Source organism: Camelus bactrianus, chromosome 6, assembly GCF_048773025.1.
Source record: "Camelus bactrianus isolate YW-2024 breed Bactrian camel chromosome 6, ASM4877302v1, whole genome shotgun sequence".
NCBI classification, from domain to species: domain Eukaryota; kingdom Metazoa; phylum Chordata; class Mammalia; order Artiodactyla; family Camelidae; genus Camelus; species Camelus bactrianus.
In genome coordinates, this window is record NC_133544.1 from 29,229,603 (window position 1) to 29,251,805 (window position 22,203).

At 51.8% G+C, this 22,203-nt stretch overlaps 1 protein-coding gene across 3 annotated transcripts in view; it reads left to right on the top strand.

The window, feature by feature from the left end:
* ACTN1 (actinin alpha 1) overlaps positions 1–20,538 on the top strand; it is a 91,707-nt gene extending 71,169 nt beyond the window's left edge. The window contains exons 9-22 of one of the 3 annotated variants that reach the window (XM_010962305.3): positions 1,891–1,983; positions 3,334–3,564; positions 5,274–5,421; positions 8,104–8,254; positions 8,755–8,863; positions 9,342–9,482; positions 10,318–10,500; positions 10,789–10,923; positions 11,962–12,141; positions 13,332–13,478; positions 14,457–14,537; positions 15,020–15,085; positions 16,288–16,446; positions 17,933–20,538. In XM_010962305.3, the coding sequence (XP_010960607.1) occupies positions 1,891–1,983; positions 3,334–3,564; positions 5,274–5,421; positions 8,104–8,254; positions 8,755–8,863; positions 9,342–9,482; positions 10,318–10,500; positions 10,789–10,923; positions 11,962–12,141; positions 13,332–13,478; positions 14,457–14,537; positions 15,020–15,085; positions 16,288–16,446; positions 17,933–18,091 (1,983 nt within the window). In that variant the 3' untranslated portion in view covers positions 18,092–20,538. The remainder of the gene's footprint in view (positions 1–1,890; positions 1,984–3,333; positions 3,565–5,273; positions 5,422–8,103; positions 8,255–8,754; positions 8,864–9,341; positions 9,483–10,317; positions 10,501–10,788; positions 10,924–11,961; positions 12,142–13,331; positions 13,479–14,456; positions 14,538–15,019; positions 15,086–16,287; positions 16,447–17,932) is intronic. The other 2 variants (XM_010962306.3, XM_010962307.3) reach the window with 2 other exon arrangements.
* The last annotated feature ends 1,665 nt before the right edge of the window (positions 20,539–22,203 follow it).

The following is a 22,203-nucleotide window of genomic DNA, read 5'->3' on the forward strand; positions in this document are numbered from 1 at the left end:
AATTATTTTCTTTTATTTTGGGGGGGTAATTCCATTAATTAATTAAAATAGAGGTACTGGGGATTGAACCCAGGACCACGTGCATGCTAAGCCCGCGCTCTACCACTGAGCTATATTCTACTCTACCCCCAGCCCCTTCCGCATTCTGACACACATGTCAGCACATAGGGGAGCAGTGACCTCCCCCTAGGTCCCCTCCCCAGCCTTCAAGGGAAGTGGCCCCAGTGATTTTAGGCAGATTCATGGGCATGTCAGCCCAGTTCCCATGACCCTGTTCATTCCAGGGCCCCACATCTTCTGGGATGGGCTCCAGGAAGGAATTTCCCTCCTCATTGCCTCTTGGGATTCCCCTTGGTTACTAGTTGGTTCCTAAGGAGAAGGACAATCAGTCAGGAGTTCCATGTGAGAGGTGGCCATGGCATCTGAAGGGCAGAGTTAGGTCTGGGGGTTCAAGGGGTGAGGGTCTAAGGATGTGACTTCTTGCCTCAGTTTCTCCAGATTTGGGGCCCAATGTCCTCATTTCACAGGACCCTCGACTGTTCTCTCAGCTCTCCTGCTGGAGGCCCGCCTGCTCTGACACCTGGCCCTGGAGGGTGTAGTGTCTTCACTTTGAGCTTGGAAGGACCTTTAGGATGATCTCATCCTGCCCCCTCACACACACATCTCCCAGCACAGTCACCCACACTGCACACCATCTGGTGGGCGTGTGTCCTATCTGAAGAGTCCTACAAGGCAAAAACGTGTGCATCTTTCCTGTCATTCCTTCCCAAGTCAAAGCACCCTCATTCTCAGGAACTTCTTCCTGATGCCTAGCCTCAGTTTCTCTTGCTGCAGTTGAAACCCATTTTGTTTTGTTCATCAACCAGTTGCAAGGTCCCGTCTTTCTACCCCTTAAAGCTTTCCCATTTGCAAGGTCACTCTTCTCCAGGGCGCCAGGATGCATATCTGTCTGCTTATCTGTATTATCTGCTCCCACCTCTTGGCCATCTTCCTTTCTATCCCTGGACCCCCAAAAAGTCTTCGAGTTCCCCTGTTCCCTTCCCCTTGGAGTTGGGTTAGGACGTACACAAGAACACAGCTGAATTTAAAAATCACCTGAGCAAAGTGGGTTTCGGAGAGCCTGGCCCCTGCTGGTATCAGGGTCACAAAGCTCTCTAAGCCAAGAAGTGTCCCCTGGGGCTTCTGGGCATTTGCATCTGATTGCTGTTCAGGCCTCTTTTGTTCTTCTTGCCACAGCAGCCCACCTCTAGAGTCTGCTGGCCCAGTACTTGGTGTGGGATGTGTGTTTAGCTTTCCCAGAGGGGCCTGTGCTGGCCCTCTGGATGTCTTGTCCATGTTGGGTTGATCCTTAATTCCTGTGTCTTCTCTAAAGTTCTTTGGGCTTTGGACCAGGAACCTTGGGAGATTCTGCAGGGATCCTGAGAGGCCCCACTCCTCAGCACCTTATTCTAGGACTCTCAGATTTAAATTCCCGCATCTCCAAGATCCTGGCAAATCCGGTCTAAGAGCCTAAGTCTTGGGACTCCCAGGGTCTCCACTTGGACTTCCAGGATGGGCATGGATTTTCTCACCCCTCCACCTGAGCTGAGCATTTCAATTATATCAGTCATTGGATCAATTTCTTCCCAACATACATGTTGGACCTCAAACTTAGGCTCTTTTCCAGGGGCCCCCAGTTCAGCCACCAAGATCTCTGTCGGGGCTTACTTGATCCATGGGACTCAGCCTGGGTTGGTGAAGATGATGGTGAGGAGGAGCGAGGAGGATATGAATTCAAAGCCTAGGGAGCTGCCTTCCAGCCACGTGGAGCTGCAGGGGTGGGAGAGGACCTGGTACTGGGTGCTCCTGCTGCCGTGTGACTGACCGTGACCCTCTCTGTCTTGTTACTAGGCCGAGACAGCAGCCAATCGCATCTGCAAGGTGCTGGCCGTCAACCAGGAGAACGAGCAGCTCATGGAAGACTACGAGAAGCTGGCCAGCGATGTGGGTACCCCCTGGGTTCTCCTGGCCTGGCCTCACCAAGGCCCTGCCATCCTACCCTGAGAGATGGGGAGCCCCTAGAACCCAGGACCTTCAGATCTGTCCCTAGGCACAGTTCCAGGCTGAGTGTCATCCCTGATCCCAGCAGTTGACCTAGGGTGGATTTTGCTCTCCCAGAAAGCAGAGGGGTGGGTCAGGGGCCAATTTGGGCTTTGGAGAGCTGAGTTCCAGGCTTCTGTCATCAGCAGTAAGCCTGGAAAACCCCTTCACCTCTCCAAGTCTTGGTTTTTTCACTTGGCAAGTGAAAGTATTTCCAGGGGACCTCAGAGGCCTTTCAAGCCTGGTATGCCATTGTTCTGGGAGTTTCGCTTGAGCTAGAAAAGGAGTGTGTGGTTCTGAGAGGGTACGAACCTGGGATAAATCAGTGCTGGCTCAGGAGAGCTCAGCAGCTGGGCCTGCCCAGGGGCCAGGAGGGGCCAGGACTGGGTTTGCTGCTCTGCCATTGGCTGCATTTGGGCTAGAGCTCCGCTTGCTTCTTCCTTGAAAGAATGCAGCCCCTGAACAGCTCAGCCTGGCCTCATGGTTGGTCTGCTGTCCAGTGTAGTAAGAACCCAAGTTCTGGTGCCTAAGTGCCTTGGTGTACTCCCTGTGCCACCGTTCCAGCTTGGTCACCTTGGCTAGTCACACAGCCTCACAGCGCCTTGGTGACCTCCATCACCTGGGTAGGGTCACAGCACTTATCCCGTGGGATTCCTGTTGTCAACATTCAGATGAGTTAATTTGGGCAACGTGCCTGGCACCTTGCAGAGGGGTCACATCTTTCCTCTCACCACTTCCCTCCTCCTCCATCATCTCATCAAGGAAAACACTCCAGGATGTTCCCTGCTTGTGCCCTAGAAGCCAGCCTCTTCCCTTTTGAATCAGGACCCACTTGCTAGAATCCTACAGGTCAGGGGCGAGGGCCTCAGGGAACAACTGTTAACCCCTCTGTGGTAAGATGAGGAAACTGGGACCCAACGCATAGGAGACCTAGACCTAGAACTCGGGTCTCCTGCTCTTGCTCCAGCCGCCTTCCCCCTCTCCCCCAGGTCTTCCCCTGGCAGGGAGGTTGAATGATGCCGGCTGTGAGTTAATGTACCACAGTGGTCAGTCTTCACTCAAGAAGCCTTAGATTTTCAGAGGGAACGCCTGGAACCTGGCCTCGTGGCCTGGAAACGGCTTAGGGTGGTAGTTGGGAAAGAGTATGCTGTTAGGAGAGATGCCCCCCCCAGCATCCCCATGTGGGCAGGGCTGCCAGGAGGAGAGGGCAGCCGGCCCTCGCCCCCTCTCAGCATCCTCCCCAACTCCTCTCAGCTGCTGGAGTGGATCCGCCGCACCATCCCATGGCTGGAGAACCGGGCGCCTGAGAACACCATGCATGCCATGCAGCAGAAGCTGGAGGACTTCCGAGACTACCGGCGCCTGCACAAGCCACCCAAGGTGCAGGAGAAGTGCCAGCTGGAGATCAACTTCAACACACTGCAGACCAAGCTGCGCCTCAGCAACCGGCCCGCCTTCATGCCCTCCGAGGGCCGGATGGTCTCGGTGAGCATCTGGGCTACCCCCACCCCTGAGCTGCTCACAGTCACCATCAAATGTGCAGGGTGGTGGGGCCATGTGCTCTTCCACTTGCACATGCTGCTCCAGAGACCAGTTCTCTCTTCCTGGTTACCACTCAGGCTCCTGCAATCACTCAGCCATGTGGGGCTGTCTCGCCTCCCCAGGGAGAGAGCCCCTTTTCTCCTGACCATTGGGGTCAGACTAGCTCTTCCAGATCTCTGAACATCCACCTGGACCTGCCCCCACAACAACTCCACCCAGCCCCTCAAGAACTCATTTTTGCAAACAAAATTGCCTCTTGATAACATTAAACCAAGCAGGGCATAATTCAGTAGCAATAAAGAAAATTTTCACTTTCATGGAATCATTTCAGCACTTAAAATTTTTTTTATTACCTTAAACAAGTAATAGATTTTTTTGGTAGGTTATTTCAAAGGCATAAAAATAACCCAAATATAGAAAATGGAAATTATTCAAAATCTTACGATCCAGTATCAAGATTTGGGGGGGGGGGGAGATAGTCTCTGTAAATATAATTTTTAAGGAATCCTAAATCATGTTTTATTTAATAAGCTGCTTTAAAAAAAAACCTAACATATATAATTTTTAAAGGTTTTTATTTATTTAATTTTTTTATACTTTTTTTATTGAGTTATAGTCATTTTACAATGTTGTGTCAAATCTAACATATATCATGATCAACCTTCTATGTCATAAAATTTTCTTCATGTCACTTTTTATTATTTCTCCCTCTTTATCCTCTCCTCAGGACTTGGGGAGAAATTTTATGAGCCAGAGAAACATGCAAAAGAAAATTTAAAAATTCACCAGGGTAGAGGTTTTGCCCTGTGAAATGGAGAGTGATGAGAAGTCCTGGGCACATTAAGGCAGGAACAGAAGGGAACAGGCGAACATGCGAACAGTTCTGGATAAATGCAGGATCCTGGGGAAATCTAGGGGAGAGGAGAAAGGTCCTGAGTTGTGCATGCAGTTCGGAAAATTGCAGTCCTTTTACAGGTTCCAGGCTGAATCAGCCGCTTTTAGGTGGCCAGGCCACTGCTAGCTGGAGGGTGCTCTGTGAGTTTGAGAAAGTGGTCCCTCCTCTGGGTGGGTGCAGGGTGACCCCAGGTTCACAGTGGAGACCTGGGCTGAGTCGGCCCGTCACTGCCCTGGGGGTGCCCTGTGCTCACTCTAGTGGCTCCCTGTCTGAAGGCCTGTGGGTTTGTGCTCAGCACCTGTCACTAGCTCTGGGCGACTCTTAGCCGGCTCACCCAGGCCAGGGTCCCTACATGCCCCAGGCTCCTGCCCAGAGCCCAGAGGCCGGAGCCTGTGAGCAGATCCAGAAATGTGAGGAGGCTAGGAGGCTCCCACCTCTGCCTGCCTCTTTCAGTCTTTTGCTCTGTCTCCCTGGCTGGCCCTACGACCTCTGTGGTTGTCAGAATCCTGTCAGCAGTCAGTCCTGGAGCGTGGAGGCCCTTGAGCTCTCTCCCCACTGGGCTGCACTCCCAAAGCCCCATAGTTGGGTGGCCCCTCTCCCTGCCCAGGCGGCCTGGTGCCCGGGAGCCTGGGAAGTACCAGGTGGGGCTGAGTGGCTATGGCTGAGATGGGGATGAGGCTCCTCCTAGAAGGCCTGGAGCCACTGTGGGGGTCTCAGGGACCAGGTGGGGCTGACCCCGTGCCTCCCATCCCTACAGGACATCAACAACGCCTGGGGCTGCCTGGAGCAGGCGGAGAAGGGCTACGAGGAGTGGCTGCTGAATGAGATCCGGAGGCTGGAGCGGCTGGACCACCTGGCAGAGAAGTTCCGTCAGAAGGCCTCCATCCACGAGGCCTGGACAGATGGTGAGCCCAGCCTAGCCTCCTGCCCCCAACCCAAGGGGTTCTGGCTTTCATGCTCCCCAACTGAACCACCAGCCACAACTCATTTCTCTCTTGTTTTTTGTTTGTTTCATCTCTTACTAGTTCATTAGGCAAGTTCATTAGCCTTTTGGTTGCCTCTATTTTCTCATCAATAAGGTGGGGCCGATAATAATATCAACCCTGTAGGTTTATGAGGATTAAATGAATTAATACATTTGAAGCACTGAGAAGAGTTCTGGCATAGTACGATGCTCTGTTGATTGCTGATTGCTTGTCACCATAATGATTTCTTCTTCCCTGAGTAAGTTATGTTTGGGTGCAAATGCCGACAGTGCCACCTAGAAGCAGTGTGCACTTGGACTAGTGACAGCCTGCAGGCCTTGCTTCCTCGTCTATAACATGCAGGCGATGACATGCCCTCCTGTATGAATTTCTAGAGCTGCCGTAACAAATTACCACACACAGGGTGGTTTAACATGACAGAAACGCATTCTCTCACAGTCCAGGAGACTAGAAGTCCTATATTGAAGTGTCACCGGGGTTCAGCCTTCTAGAGGCTCTGCAAGGGAGGCTGTCCCATGTGTCTTCCTCACATCTGGTGGTCCTCGTTGTTCCTTGGCCTGTAGCAGCGTCACTCCAATCTCTGTCTTCATTGTCATGCAGCTGCTTCTCTCTGTGTCTCTCTGACTGAATCTTCCTCTCACTTTTCTACTGAAGATACTAGTCATTGAATTTAGGGCCCACCCTCATCTGTATGACCTCATCTTAACTAGTTATATCTGCCAAGGCCCTATTTCCAGATAAGGTCAGATTCTGAGGTTCTGGGTTGACCTGAGTTTTGGGGGGCACAGTATTCAACTCTGCACACTTCCTCATGGTGTTGTTATAGGTGCACATATCTCAAGAGCATTTTACGTTCACTTGAGTACCTGGCACGTTTCATGCACTTGGTAAATGGTAGGCCTTGGTGCTTCCCTCCTCTACTTTCCCTCTTCCTGTTTCTGGCCTCCAGTGGTAGTAACCTGGAGCCCTGGCATTAGCATGCGTGTGTCTCCATCACTCCGAGCTGGAGGTGCTTGGGGCCATGTCTGGTGTCTGCTTGTTGGCAGCTAAAGTTAACGCCAAAGAGAGAAAATCACACCTGGAATGGTCATTTCCTCAGAACCTGGGCTGTGGCTGCCCATTTCCTAGGGCCCTGAGGCCATTTCAGCTGGAGCCCCCGGCCGGGCAGACCCCACTGGCCGGTGGAGCTCAGTGCCCTAAGATGCAGCATTTAGCTCTGTTGTGATCCTCAGACAACAGGCCGGAGACAGTTTGGGATGGCCACCCCCTGGGGCCACTTGGGAGTGGCTTCCCTGGGTAGGGGAGAAGAGCGTGCTTGACTTAGCAGAGGGAGTTTGCTGGGCTTTGTACACAGAGATAGGAGGTTGCCGCCCCACCTTCCATGGCTCATGTATGGAGCTATTTATCCCAGCGTGGATGTGCGTAGTAAAAGGGGGACGGTGGAAACTGCCCTGATTCACCCACGTGCCTCTGTTATGTCCTCTCCGGGGCCAAGGAACAGCTCACAAGAAGGTACAGAGGCAGGATTGGCCCCACCAGCTTGGCAGCTACCAGCAAGGGCATGAGAGACGCTCGTCTTGGTAGGCCTGCAGCAGACGCCAGCACAGCTGCTGGGCAGAGCCGTCTGGCCACGTGTATGCACACCTGACAGTGCTATTGCCTGCTATCTGGGAGTTCTGTTCCAGAAATGGAAGGCCATGGAGCCAGAGTAGAAACTGGTGACTCGCTGCTGAATATTTTAAAAACAGGAAACGTAATTTACATATACCTTATGGTTTTATGGTAACATCCAGATAAGGGAAGACCGAAAAGGAGTAGATAAGGAGGCTCGTCTATCCTTTTTCCCCCAAATGTGTCATATTATTATTCTGACAAAGGGAAAAGTGGAGGGAAGGAAAGATGCCCTTGGCCTTGCAACCCAGCCTTCATTTACTGAGAGGGGCTGAGCCTCCTTGACCAGCGCAAACACAGAAGGTGGGCGTGCAGACAAGGCCAGGCCACCCCCTGCCCTGCACCGGTAGCTTCGCAGGGCAGCTGGTGAGTATCATTGAACAGCAGTCCTAGAATGTCGTTCCTCATCCCGTTTTTCTGGGAAACAAAAATCCAAGAAATATGAGCTTTGCTTTGCCCCTGAAGAGAGAGGACAGTGCACCTGATGATCGGAGAAGGTTCTGGCCACTGATGGGTTATGGGCAGAGCACACTGGACACACTGCCCACACTGAGAGTAGTTGAGGGGAAGGGGTTGGGGCCCAGCAACAATAATGGAGAAACTCTCAAGGCAGGGTCCCCCTGAGGTGCCCAGTCAACCACAGGCATAGATGGCTGCGCCCCACCTACTCCTGCATAGCCTTTGCACATCACCTCTCCTGATGGCCCTGTACACGCTCCATGGAAAGTAATGACTTTCCTTCCCCATCGGGGATGCTCTGGCCACACATCTGCTTTCTCAAGTTGCAGATAATTGACCATTGTATGGGGGACATCTCCTTGGGCTGTACCGGAAGTGGAGCTCCCAGGCCCCGAGGGGTGGGTGGTTGGGGGTCAGGAAGGTGGGGCCTCCCGGCTCCCGCTCAACCTTGTGCCCCGTCTCTGAATGCAGGCAAAGAGGCCATGCTGCGGCAGAAGGATTATGAGACAGCCACCCTCTCGGAGATCAAGGCACTGCTCAAGAAGCACGAGGCCTTCGAGAGCGACCTGGCTGCCCACCAGGACCGCGTGGAGCAGATTGCTGCCATCGCCCAGGAGCTTAAGTAGGCCTGGCCCAGTGAGGGGCTGGGGCGCTGTGGGAGGTGGGGTTTGGCCTGAGAAGTGAGCAGGGTCCCTGGGCGGGAAGGTCATCAATACAAAAGACTAAGAATGTTCCCCCCAGGTGGGGAATAGTCTGTGACCGTTTCTGTCTCAGGCTGTTGGTCCTTACCTGCAACGAGTGTGGGACCAGAAGATGACCAGGTCTTGGCTCTGAGCTCTCGCCTGGTCTCAGCAGCTCCCTGCCATTGGGCATCAGGGTCAAGACTGGCATGGCCTCCAGGCAAGGATGGGGCGGGGGCCCTTGGACAGGAGAACTGGCCTTCACTGGCCTCCTCCCAGCGTCTCCTGAAAGCCGAGGAGTAGGGGGTGGGAGGGGCCTGGAGGGTCTGATGAAGCAAGTGCACCTGGACTTCCAGCGCCACAAGTGCCCCTAGACCCAGGGAGGGAGCAGGCCACGGAGGTGACCTGGGTCACCTGACTTTTTCCATCTCTTCCTTCCCAGTGAGCTGGACTATTACGACTCACCCAGTGTCAACGCCCGGTGCCAAAAGATCTGTGACCAGTGGGACAATCTGGGGGCTCTAACCCAGAAGCGGAGGGAAGCTCTGGAGGTAAGGGCACCTGAGGGAGATGGAGGCCTGCCTTCCACAATTCTGTGTGCCTCTTCCTACTCCGTGACTCCCTTTGTTTTGGGCTAAGAGGCTCCCCTGGGTTCCCTGAACATCCGCCAGACGTGGCCTGACTGTGGAAGGCTCAAATTGGCTCTGGACTTGGCCTTTGCCCTGATGGAAATGTCTCCTTTCTTGCCCTAATCATATCTTATCCTTCTGGTTTAGTGTACTTGGCCCAACCCCAGCTGTTTGAGAACTTTCCTGTTCTGCAAACCTCTGGGGACCAGACTTAACCCCACGTTAAGAACCAGCTCCCCAGAGAGAGCCTGTTCTTTCTGCCTGAGTTAGTCTGGTGCTTCCAGACCTGAACCCCTTGAGGCTGGCCCGGAGGATCTTGAAAGCTGTTAGGGTGGAGGGTGGTGATTCTGGATGTGACTTTGCTAAATACCTCCCCCTCCACGGTATTTGGCACTTCCAGCGGACAGAGAAACTGCTGGAGACCATCGACCAGCTGTACTTGGAGTATGCCAAGCGGGCTGCGCCCTTCAACAACTGGATGGAGGGGGCCATGGAGGACCTGCAGGACACCTTCATCGTGCACACCATTGAGGAGATCCAGGTGTGCTGCGGCCCCAGCTTGCCCCGGGAGGCTGGCTCCCCCAGCTGTCCACAGCCCACACTCTGCCAGTTACTCTCCTGCAGGCCCGCCCCTCCGGGGAGAGGACTGAAGGATAGCATCCCCAGGATGTTATAGATTCAAAAGCTTTGCATTTTATTTATTTTGACTCATGTGCATATGTGCACATGGTATAAAATCTAAAAGATTAAAAGGCTATGCAATAAGTTCCCCTCCTACCCCTTGTCCCCCAGCCCCAGTGCCTCTCCCCAGAGTAAGCAATATGACCACATTCTTCACATAGGCACATTTATTTATTTGTTAACATCTGCATCCCACACCCCCTTTTTAACACAAAAAGTAGCTTTTATTATGTACTGAATCCTGAACCTTTATTTTTAACCTAACAATTATCTTGGAGCTCATTTCATGGCAATAGATCGTTCTTTTGTACAGCTGCGGAGTGTTGGATGAAAAGGTTTTGCAAAGTGCTGAAGATCTGGTTGGGGGAGGTCACCTGAGGAGCAGACTCGGGGGCTCCTTTGTCCCTGACCTGACTGTGGGGGGTGAGCTTCCCCGGGGGCTTGCTGCTGACTTGACCAGTCTGCGGCATGAAGCTGTTGCTCTGATGGCTCTGCCTCTGCCGTCGCATGGCCAGCCCTGCCGTCCTGGTTCTCAGCTGTGAGAGTCCTGGGTTGATAGCTCCGGGTCTCCCAGCTGGTGTGGGAACATTCTCTGGTGGCCCTTGCACCCACCTCTCCCTTTGTTCATCTTGCCCACGGGAGGCACCAGTCCTGCTCAGTCACTGTGCTTTTCCTGCATCCCCCTCTCTGTCCAGGGACTGACCACAGCCCATGAGCAGTTCAAGGCCACCCTCCCTGATGCCGACAAGGAGCGCCTGGCCATCCTGGGCATCCATAACGAGGTGTCCAAGATTGTCCAGACCTACCACGTCAACATGGCGGGCACCAACCCCTACACAACCATCACGCCTCAGGAGATCAATGGCAAATGGGACCATGTGAGTCCGAGGGCTGAGTGGGGCATGGGTGGAGCCACTGTAAGTTTCATGAGGGCAGAGATTTTTGTGTGTCTGTGCTGTTGCTTTTCATTAACTTTTCATTGTCACATAGTAAGCACTCAGTATCTCTCATGTTAATGAATGACTGAATTTCCAGAACAGGTCAATGGGTTCACTCCTATTCTGTTACTGACTGGCCCCTTCCTCTCATGGCTCCTACATTTCCTCATCTGAACAGGGGCAGATGGCTGGCCCATCCCCAGTGTCCCATGATTCTTCCTGCCCCAGGTGCGGCAGCTGGTGCCTCGGAGGGACCAGGCCCTGACAGAAGAGCATGCCCGCCAGCAGCACAACGAGAGGCTACGCAAGCAGTTTGGGGCCCAGGCCAATGTCATCGGGCCCTGGATCCAGACCAAGATGGAGGTGGGTCCCATCATGGGAGGCAGGGCATGCCTCTCCCTTCCCAGCATCATCCCAGCCAGTCAAGCCTGCCCTGTCTCCTCCTGGATGGAACCCATGGAGGACTGTGGGTCCTGAGCCCACGACTGGTCTGCTGCCCTATGGAGAGTGTGGAGTCTGCAGGGAAGGCCGGTGGTTTGATCCCAATGTCTTGCTTGAGAGCAAAGACACACACAGAGACACCACTAAAGGATCAGTGCCTAGGTGACTGACTCAGCTGACCCTTTGGCTTATGTGGCCAACCAGGGCCCCCTTCCTTCTGAGCCATGAGCCTGGTCAGAGGATGGTCTTCCTAGAGATATAGCTGGGCTTGGGGCAAGCATGGAATTTTTTGCTGAATTGTTGGGCCAGGTATTGGGGTAATGTAGGTCAGGGAAGGGACCCTGGTTGGGTTAGAGAATGATGTCCCTCTGAGCTCCTTGAGGGCAGAAACCATGCCGAGTTCACGTTTGTGTCTCCCCTGCACCCCACATTGTGCATAGAAGGTGTTCAGGAAATATTTGCTGGGTTGAATTGAGTGTACACAGAGTGCTTTCACATCGAAGGTTTGTTTCCATGGATGATGGACGGACAGAAACAAGGATTAGGCCAGACCCACAGAAACAGGTGGGATTAGGTGGGCAAGGCCAGCATCCCAGGAGCAGAACAGCAGGAGCATGGCCACTGAGGGGGTGAGCCAGATACTGTGAGGCTGTGAGGAACCCAGCTCAGTGGGAGAGAGTTCCCAAGATGGATGGTCATTGGGAAGGAAGTTTGGATGACAAGCAGAGGAGTGAACATTTAGGTTAGCAACTTACTTCACACCCTTTCCTGAGGCTGAGAGGTACCCAAGAGACGGGAGGTAGTCGTGTGGTGATAACAAGGCTTGTTAGACTCCTTTATGGTGCTATTTCCATACCAAGAATCAACTGAGGGGTTGGCCAGTGACCTGGGAACCCCAGTCTCCACCCCAGGGGCACAGAGTGGGGTGGTCTGACAAGGTCCTCCTTCCTGGGTGAGCAGGAGATTGGCAGGATCTCTATCGAGATGCACGGGACCCTGGAGGACCAGCTCAGCCACCTGCGGCAGTACGAGAAGAGCATCGTCAACTACAAGCCCAAGATTGACCAGCTGGAGGGCGACCACCAGCTCATCCAGGAGGCGCTCATCTTCGACAACAAGCACACCAACTACACCATGGAGGTGGGCGGCGCCAGCCTCGCTTCTCTGGGCAGGGAGCCCCAGGTCCCCTTCTGCTCCCCATTCTGGGCTGGGGTGGGGGGAGGTTACCCATCTTCCAAGGAAACTAGTCGTACTAGGAGGGTACACTCTGGCTTTGGGGTGAGGGGATACTCACTTCTCCTCACCCTGGAGCTGTGGGTCTTCAGCCCTCAGGGCCTTCTGAACTTCCCAGGGAGCTTATTGAGAGTGCAGATTTCCAGGCCCTGTCTCCAGAATTTGATGCACTAAGTCTGGGTTGGGGCTCAGGCATCTGAATTTTCAGCCAGCATCTGGTAATTCTGAGGCTGGTGTCTCCAAATGCTGGCTTGGCATCTGTTCTAAATGACTACTTGTTTTGACCATGAAGGTAGAGGGTGTGTGTGTGTGTGTGTGTGTGTGTGTGTCTGTGTGTGTGTCTGTGTGTGTGTCTGTGTGTGTCTGTGTGTGTCTGTGTGTGTGTGTCTGTGTGTGTGTCTGTGTGTGTTTATGGAGTTGGACCATGAAGGGGTGTGTGTGTGTGTTTATGGAGTTGGATGTTCAGAACATTACCCACTTTTTTGTCCTTTAGTCTCACCCCCGGTTTTCATACCATATTTATTTTTTAATTTAACTTGGGACTAAAATGTAGATAGCATACATTTTATTTGTACAATATTTAGCAATCACCCAAGGTGGGGTTTTATGGGGCTTTTTTTTTCTTTTTTTTCTTTTTGTTAAATGCTTAAAGAAAAAAATAGCAATACAATTTGACAGTAGTACCTGCACCCAAAACACTGACAAGAATCATAGTGAAGCTAAAATAATTGCTTACCAGTATTTTGAGAGGTAACAAATAGAATATGGGTCGAGACTGCATAAAAAAATGCTGGTTGAATATCTGAGGTAAATGATATTCAATCAAGATTTTTTTTCTTCCTGACCTGACCACACTGGCCTTTCTGCTCTCTGCTGTCCCAAGCAGAGGCCACCACCCTGCTGTGCTTCCCCCTTCATCATCTGGGTCCTCTCTCCTGGTGTGTTGTCTCTGTCTTGGTTCTCCTGCCTCTGGTGACCCGGACAGAAGGTCAGGTTTGATTGCTTTGGCCATTTTGACGGTCAGGGAAAGGAGTAGGTAGGGGCAGCCCCGGCCCAGGCCTGGGACCCCTTTGCTGACAGGCCCTGCCCACCCGCAGCACATCCGCGTGGGCTGGGAGCAGCTCCTCACCACCATTGCCAGGACCATCAATGAGGTGGAGAACCAGATCCTGACCAGGGATGCCAAGGGCATCAGCCAGGAGCAGATGAACGAGTTCCGGGCCTCCTTCAACCACTTTGACCGGGTGAGCCCCACCCCCTGTTCTTGCTTAGAGCAGCCCCAGCCCCTGCCCCAGGGCCCTGGAGGGCACTGCCCAGGGCGTGATCCTGGTTCCTGGGCAAGTGAGGAGGAGAAGGAGGGGAGGGAGGGAGGAACTGCAGTCAGCCTGCCCTGACTCTGCACTGCACCAAGCCGGCCTTAGAAGCTGTCCTGGTGTCCCATGAGCTTCCCTGCTTTCCTGGAGAGGGTGCTTGTATTGTGGGTGAAGAGAGGGCCTTTGACCCCTGACCTTTGCTGACCCTTGCTCTCCTACCATTAGGAGTCAGCCCCTGGGAGCAAGGCTACCATAGCCTCAAGGGAGGGCCTGCTGCCCCCTGGCCATCCCTTGCCTCTGCCTCAGACAGAGCGGAGGCTCCCTCCTCCACCCCTGACCCCTCTCCACCCGCCAGGTAGCCTTTAGGACACTCTGCTGGGGTGTCAAAGTTGTCAGTCCTGGGCTCTCATCCCAGCCCCGGGACAGGCCAGTTTTACGTGAGCTGCCCCTCCCAGTGCCCTGGGGCTTTGGGGGGGCCACAAGGGGTGGGAGCATGGGCTTAGGTGCTGCCCACCACCCCTGCCTGCTTCACTGCCCTCCAGGCACCTGGGTGGGAGCCATCCCGGGGGTTCGGGGCCTTGAGGCTGGAGGTGGTCTGGGCACTTCTCAGGGAGCTTCTTACTCCCAGGGCTCACGGTGCTCCCCTCTGGCCTGCCTCCCGGAGCAGGGCTACGTGTGCCGGGGAGAGGGTCCTCTCTGGACCTCGTCCGTGTTGTCTAACCGTGTGCACTTTTATTTCCCCTCCTCCCTGCCCCTTCCACCCTCCACCCTCTCCATCCGCATGCCTTTGTCCCTGTGTCTCCCCACACACGCTACCTACCCTCCACTGGGGCATGGCCCACCCCTCCCCTCACGGCCTCCACCTCCCTGGCACCGCATGGCTCGCTGGCTGGCGCACGGCGGCCCCAGGATCACTCCGGCACGCTGGGTCCCGAGGAGTTCAAAGCCTGCCTCATCAGCTTGGGTTATGATATTGGCAACGACCCCCAGGTACTTGCCTACTGCATGGAGCACGCTAGGGGTGGCATCCGGGGCAAGAAATAACGCGTTTCTCCTTTTTCTTTTCTCTCTCTGTCTGGATCTCCCTGTCTTCTCTTTCCTGTGGGCCGTGGGGCTCGTCTTCTCCTGCTGTCCCTGCCTGGCCCATGTTGGGCTCCTCCTCCCACTACTCCGACCTCTGACCTCTGCCCTCGGGTGTCTTTCGTGGGAACCTGCTCGGTGCCCCACTTCTCTTCTCGCCGCTCTCCATCCTGTGGACGGATTTTTGCCTCTCCCTGCTCTGTCTTCCTCCTTCCTGTGGACGTTTTGCCTGGATGTGTATTTGCATCCTCCTATGTTCCTCTCCCCTTCCTGACCCCAAACCGTACCCCTCGACCTCCTGGCCATCTGTGCCCTGTCTTCCTGGCCCCGGGCCGGCCCTTCTTCCTCCTGCCTCTGACCCTCCTTGTGTCTCGGTGCCACTGCCCTCACAGAAGAAGACAGGCATGATGGACACGGATGATTTCCGCGCCTGCCTTATCTCCATGGGTTACAACATGGTAACGTAAACCCCACCCTCTGTCCTGGCGAGGGGCAGCCAGATGACCAGAGAGGCCAAGTCCTGGCCGTGGCAGGCTGAAGGCCCTCAGGCTAGGAGTGCCCTCCCTGGAGGAGCCTCATGATTCTGGTCTGTGGGGAAGATGGTGCCCTGAAGGCTGGGCCCAGCACAGGGCCCGTGTGTGTCCTGGAGACCGGACCTTCTTGCCTCTCTCTGCCGGTTTATCTTCTGATATTTACAGTGGAGATGGGCTTTGCACTCCCATTGTGGATGGTGGGGCTGACCCCAAGGCTGCCAGGAAGGAGTGGTGGTGGGCATGCTGGATGCGGACTGGCTCTGTTTCAACCCGCACGAGGCATGAGAATTCCCACCTCCACTCTGGTGATGGGTCCAGCCAGGCCTGTGGCCCCTTTGCTGTTGCCTCAAGCCCCTCCTCAACCTTCTTAGCTGCCAGCCCTCCTGCAGGCCTTCGGAGCAGAGCAGGGGCCTCAGCTGGGCAGCCAGGCGACATCTGAGCCATGGTGCAAAGTGCAGAGCCCGCGGGCTGCCCAGGGCAGAGGCCGGGGCACAGCTCTAGAAGCAGGCATCCTGGGAGTAAATCCCAGCTCTGCCATCACCAAGTTGGGGGCCTGGATGAGGGGAGGGGGGCCCTGCTGGACTCTTGTAAGGGTTAAATGAGGGGCTCGGGAAAGTGCTGAGCCCGTGTCTGACACGTAGAAAGTACGGTGTGGTGGAGCCAGACCACCTGACCGCAAATCTCAGCTCTACACCTGCTGGCTGTGGGACCTGGGGCAAGTTGCTGGGCCTGTCTGGGCCGCAGGTTTCTCATCTAGAAACCTGATGGAAGTAATAAAATAAATACCTACCGTATATGATTGTGGTGAGGGTTAAACAAATTAAAATGTTCGCAGCACTTAGAACGTGCCTCGTGTAGAGTACACGCTCTAGGGCTGTTGTCATTGTTGCTGTCATTAGTTATTATCAGCATTAGCATTTTTGCTCCAGGCATCTGTAGGGGGTAGGAAGCCTGAACTGGGTTTTCACTATTAGATGTTATATTCCTATCACACCCAAGTTGGATCAGGGGCCTGCTGTGCCCTCTCTAACAGCCTTAGGCTACTCTCAGCCCCCATGGGCTTCAGGTCCAGAGAGAGGGGGCTGTGGCTGAGAGGCTGACTGGCTGGGGTTGGCTTTTCCCTCCAGGGAGAGGCAGAATTTGCCCGCATCATGAGCATCGTGGACCCCAACCGCCTCGGGGTAGTGACATTCCAGGCCTTCATCGACTTTATGTCCCGTGAGACGGCCGACACAGATACAGCAGACCAAGTCATGGCTTCCTTCAAGATCCTGGCTGGGGACAAGGTGGGTCTGCTATGGTGTGGGCGCTGTGCTGGGGTGGACTGATCTGGAGGGGAGGGCACGAGCACCTCCACTGCCCCTTCTTCTCCCTGGGCCTCAGTGCTGTCCACCTCTACCTATTTCTGTAACACCTTGGGGTCAGCTAAGGCACGAAGACACAGCATTAGCTTAAGGGGGTCCCCTGCCGGGGGCACTGCATGTTGTACTTGTGATGAAATACTGGTGATGAAATGATGAGTGGTGGTGGGCAGTAGTTAGTGGGGTATGTGTTTGGGTGATGAAAAGTCCATCTGGGAACTCGGATTTCACCTTTCCATCATTCTGGGCACAAGGCATGGCATGTAGGTGAGGAACAGGAAGGAAGCATCTCTCAGTGTTCTACACTGAGCAGCATGCAGCTTCAATTTCCCAAATCTCCCAAGTTACCTGCAATGCCCTGCCTGACAGTGGAAAAGTGGGAGCATCCAGGGGAAATTGGGGACAGAGGGATCTAGAGGCCAGATTCCCTTTCAGTAAAATTCATAGGATAATCCTCATGCCATCCTCTCTAAAGCCAATAGGGAGTACAGTTTCTGAAATGTCTCAATCTATAAGGAAATACTCAAGCAACCAAGAGGCTCCTAAAGGTCTCATTTAAGTTCGAGTACACTCTGTTAGTAGAGTCATAGCACCTTGAAGCTGTGGAAGGACCATCAGAAACCACTCTGTTGAAGTGACTCATTTCATAGAGGAGGTCTCTGGGGCGCAGAAGGGGACCTGGTCTCCCGACATTTAGAGTGACCTGAGGGCAACCCCTTTCCTCCTTCAGACTGGTTTCTAGGGGACTCTGGCAGAAGTAGGGCATGAAGCTGGGGGCCACCTTGTGGGTCAGAGCCCTTGGACAATTCTGGAGCCTCAAACTCCCAAAAGAAGCAGCTTCCAAGTGGACTTTCATGGGCAAGCCCAAGGCATGGAGAAAGCAGAAATCCCGAATGGGAACCAGGCAAGGTGGGGGAGGGTCTGCATTTTGCAAACATGGTTAAGATAGCTGTATGTGCCAATGATGCACAGATCTGGATGCTCATGTAATTTGCTGGAATCGTGTGACCGCCAAAGAACCCAGCTGAGTGGGTGTGAGGTCCTACTCTGTTCCACCAGATATTGGTGGAAGTGGTGACATTGCTCCAGCCATGGTTGTTGCAGGCTTGAGTAATACATAAGACTATAGATGCAATTAGCACTTTGAATTAACTTGGGAACAGGCTAAAGTAGTTATTGAAGTGTAAAACATAAGAGGATATATAAATGTAAATATTCATATTTTTATATATAAACGTGTATATACGCATAGATATGTATTTTTATATCCAGAAGTACAGGAGAGGGCCAGAATGAGATTGGGACAGGGTAACTAACATCATGAGTGAGGTTTACGGCCTCCCGGCTTTGCAGCCGGTCCGCTTTCCGGCCACCAGGCTTTCCGGCCGCTCTGACCGCCCTTTCCCCGCAGAACTACATCACGGTGGACGAGCTGCGTCGTGAGCTGCCGCCGGATCAGGCTGAGTACTGCATCGCACGAATGGCCCCCTACACCGGCCCTGACGCCGTGCCCGGTGCTCTGGACTACATGTCCTTCTCCACAGCGCTGTACGGCGAGAGTGACCTCTAACCTGCCCCGCCCAGCCCGCGCCCTCGCCCCGGCCGCTGTACAAGCCCCGCCCTGCGCCTCCGCTGTCCCCTCTCCCGCCCGGGTTCGGTTTCCGTGCTTCACCTCCCAAGTGGGGGCAAGCTGGGACCCACGTGGCATCGAGCCTCCCTGCCCGCGAAGTGACAGTTTACAAAATTATTTTCTGCAAAAAAGAAAAAAAAAAGTTACGTTAAAAAAAGTAAAAAACCAAAAAACCACATATTTTATTATAGAAAAAGTATTTTTTTCTCCACCAGACTTAAATGGAAAAGAGGAAAAATTAACTATTTGCACCGAAATATTTTGTTTTGTTGTGACATAGGAAAATAACCAAGCACAATGTTATATTCCATTCTTTTTATCGATTTTTTTTTCTATCTGTACCATCTGCTGTATTCATTTCTCCAATCTCATGTCCACCTTGATGTGGGAGTGGGGGGTGGGGGTAGGGGATAATCTTGTCAAAAGGCACATTGGTGCATGTGTGTTTGCTAGCTCACTTGTCCATGAAAATATTTTATGATATTAAAGAAAATCTTTTGAAATGGCTGTTTTTTATGGAAGAGAACTTATGTGGCTTATCTTCTCATTTTTAAGGCCAGAGGTGTAATTAGCCTCTTTTTCAGCACACACTTTTTAAAAAATATTGCTTATTAAAAATGGTCAGGACCAAATTGGTGAGTGTGGACAACTTTGATACTGCTTGGCGCACACCATATTAAAGCAACAATACTCCCATGTCAGCTCTTTGCTTGCTATTTTCCAGAAGTGTGTGTCTGGGGTCAGGGATGGTGTTTGGCACTGGTACCCACCCCTAAGATGCCTTTCACCTTGGCACATTCAACCTTCTTAGACTTCAGTTTCATTTTTAAAAGGAAACGGTGGTTTCCTCACAAGGTTCATATGAGTTGAAAATAAGGCCATGGGTGTGTAAGGGACTCCTTGGTGATAATCTCCACCTTTGTTTCCCACAGCATCAAACAGCTTTGTGACATCTATATGTCCCCATTCCTTTTATTTTTGCTACCAGGGACACTGGGTTATTTTTGCCACAGGGGACACACTCCCAGTAAGGGTCCTCTCCTTGCTATTCAGACTGTCCCACAGACAGCAGCTGTCTGGCATCACCTGGGAGCTTGTTGGCAATTTGGTCTCTCAGGCCCTACCCCAGACCTTATGAATCAGAATCTGCATTTTTAACCAGATCCCTGGGGATCTGTGTGCACTGCTCTAGCTTCTCCTGTTTTTGCTTCTTACCTATCTTTCCTCCCCGAGGCTATCTTTTATTCACAGTACAGGCAATGAAGACTGTCAGTAATGATCTCAATAATAGTAACAGTGCTGTGGTTCACAGAAGTGTAATTTAGCAGCTGAGGCTCAAGGTGTGTGTTCTGGTTATGGCTGTGTCTAGGAGTCAGTTTGGTGTAGTGCTTACAGACAGCTGGGTCTGTGGAGTCTGACTGCCAGAGTTCAAATCCATGACTGCCATTTCCCAATTGGGTAACTTAGCACTACGGTTCCCATATCGATCACCAGGGGATGACAGTGCCGTTGGAGTGTCAATGCTATGATACATAGAGCTCCTAGAATACTGGTGCATCTAAATGTTAGCTGTGATCAATCTTTTAAATTTCAAGGGTTTATTCAGTTGAAGGATCTCTTAAAAAGAGAACCCTTAACATGATATGTCCCCTCATTTAAGAGGACTAAGACTAAACTTATTGAACTGGGGCCAAAGATGGTGGTCTTCAGTTGTGAGGCCCTCTTGTTTAGGAATTCATTCCGTGAGTTTCTGGAATACCCGTTGGCCTGGGAAAGAGGCAAGGCTGCTCAGGAGAAAGGATGTTGGGAGAGAGGTTGGCATTTGCTTTGGGAAACATTCCTATAGGTTTTCCTACTGGCAGGTTAAAAGTCCAGTAAATGCTCAAGGTGGGTCTGCTGTGACTACAGCCCCGCGGGGAAAACTGTTGAACAAGGCCAGAGCCTGATCTCAGTCTTTTGAGAGATGCCAATACACAAGATACCTTGTTTTAGCTATTTACATGCAAGTATACCCACAGGTGTACTGGTATAGGAGTTGAGGAGAGGGAAATTGTCTCAACCAGAAAGTTTCCTAAACTCAGGCTGCAAGCAGTTTAATAAGCTTCAATTTCCAGAGGTATGGTCAATTAAAAAAAATGTGTAAGAGTCATTTGAAAAAAGTGTGTTTACAGAGTTATTCCACAACCTTTAAGAGTTTGAGTTTCTCAGTGTTCAGGGGTGCTTATTGTGTGCAAAGGACAATAATTAATTTTCAATCTGTTAAAGAGGTAAAATCTTTAAAAATCTATTTCTTAAGCTTTTGCTGTCATCATGGACATCTTACCGATAATGTAGTTTTTTTTTTTTTCTGTAAAAATAAAAACACTCTTGTGTGTCCTCATCATTCATACATTTAACAGATTTAATCTCCCCCAAACAACCCTGTTTGCAAACTGCATAAATTCCTTTAAATATTTTAAACATATTTACAAGTTTTAATAATATTTTCCAGGACAGCAGACTCCCAACCTAGGCAGATTCAAATCCAAGCAGCAAAGGCTCACTCAGCACAAAGCAACTGTAATAATATGCATGTAGTAAATCAAGTTCTCTGGAACAGTTCAAAGCTGTTTACTGACAATTCTCTTATACCTCCAAAAGTAAAACCACACGTCTGATTTCAGTTAAACATTTCAGATGAAAAACCGCAAAGTGAATATATGCCAGGTTCTGTGATGTGTTCAAGCACTGTAAATTAATCCATGGTTTGTCATGATGTACACAGAACTGCTGGACACCATCAGAGTATTAGTACTAAGAGTTTGATCTACTTCGTCTGTTTACTTATCTCTAAATAGCTGATTTGAAGTCCCATTACTACTCACTGCTGGTTTTGGGGGGTCAAAGGTTCAGAACTGTGATTTATGCATACATGTATTATATCACTTGGAGATTCTAAACCAGCACACGAGATGGAGTGCTCACACTTCCAGGTTCCACCCAAGGCACAGGTGAGCTCATGGCATCACCTCTAGTAGTCAAATACTCTCTGCTATGTCCCAGGGTCCCTGAGCCCATGCCTTTCATCTGGTATTTATTTTGGAATCCTTTGCATCACTCACTCCCAAGGCATCTTTTAGATTTCACCTTTGTCCAATTTTCATCGTAACCTTTTCTAGCTTACTTTTAATGGTTGGGTAGATCAAATTCTCTACCCCCATGCAGGTGTCAGTTCATTGTTCCTGCATCAAAGGGATGAATTCATTATATCTCTTTCATACTTGTATGCGAAGAGCATTTCTTTTGTATTTTTATCTGGTTTTGCCCAGATGTTTATAAGGACTTAGTTGACAGCCTTGTGAAGACCAAGCTACAAAAATAGCTCCTCTCTTTGGGCTATCAAACCCTTAGCAAAATCCTAATGACAATTCCAAGGACCAGGTCTGTCTCAGGAGCATGCTGTGTCTTCCATCACTGGGCCAGCTCGGAGCTGTCCCCTGGACATGGGATCAGTGCCCAACGTGTGCAGTCAATGGCTCAGTGAGTTTCCAGTATGGAAAACAGATAAGGTTTCCTTAGGTTGTAAGGAGAGATTGGAGGCTCCCTTAGTTCTTTGGCCTCTGCCATGCCCTCTGGTATTCAGCATGGAGGGTGTCCAAGGGTAGCATGAGTGGTAGGTGCATCTCTGAGCTGCTAATGTATTACAATGAAGTCTACTGAAAGTTGAATCTTATGCCATCTTGGGCCTAGTTAGTTCTAACCAGTTTACCTCAATTGCTCTATCATTCTTTTAATGGTTGTACCCTGCACCCTTCCCTCCTATCTCAATACCCACTTATATAAGCTCCTTCCCTCCCTACCTCACTGCTTTTGCCCCCTGAGATTACCTTCCAAGGGTAACCATTTGTTCCTAAATCCTTGTCTCAGGGTCTGTTCTTAGGGGAAATCCAAACCAGGCCAGTGGCTTCCCCAGGCCTGTTCCCTCATCATCCTTCTCCCTTAGTGACCTACTAGTTCTTGTTTAACAACTTGATGTCTAGGGGAAAAAAAGTCCTGGTTTGCAGATTTCCATG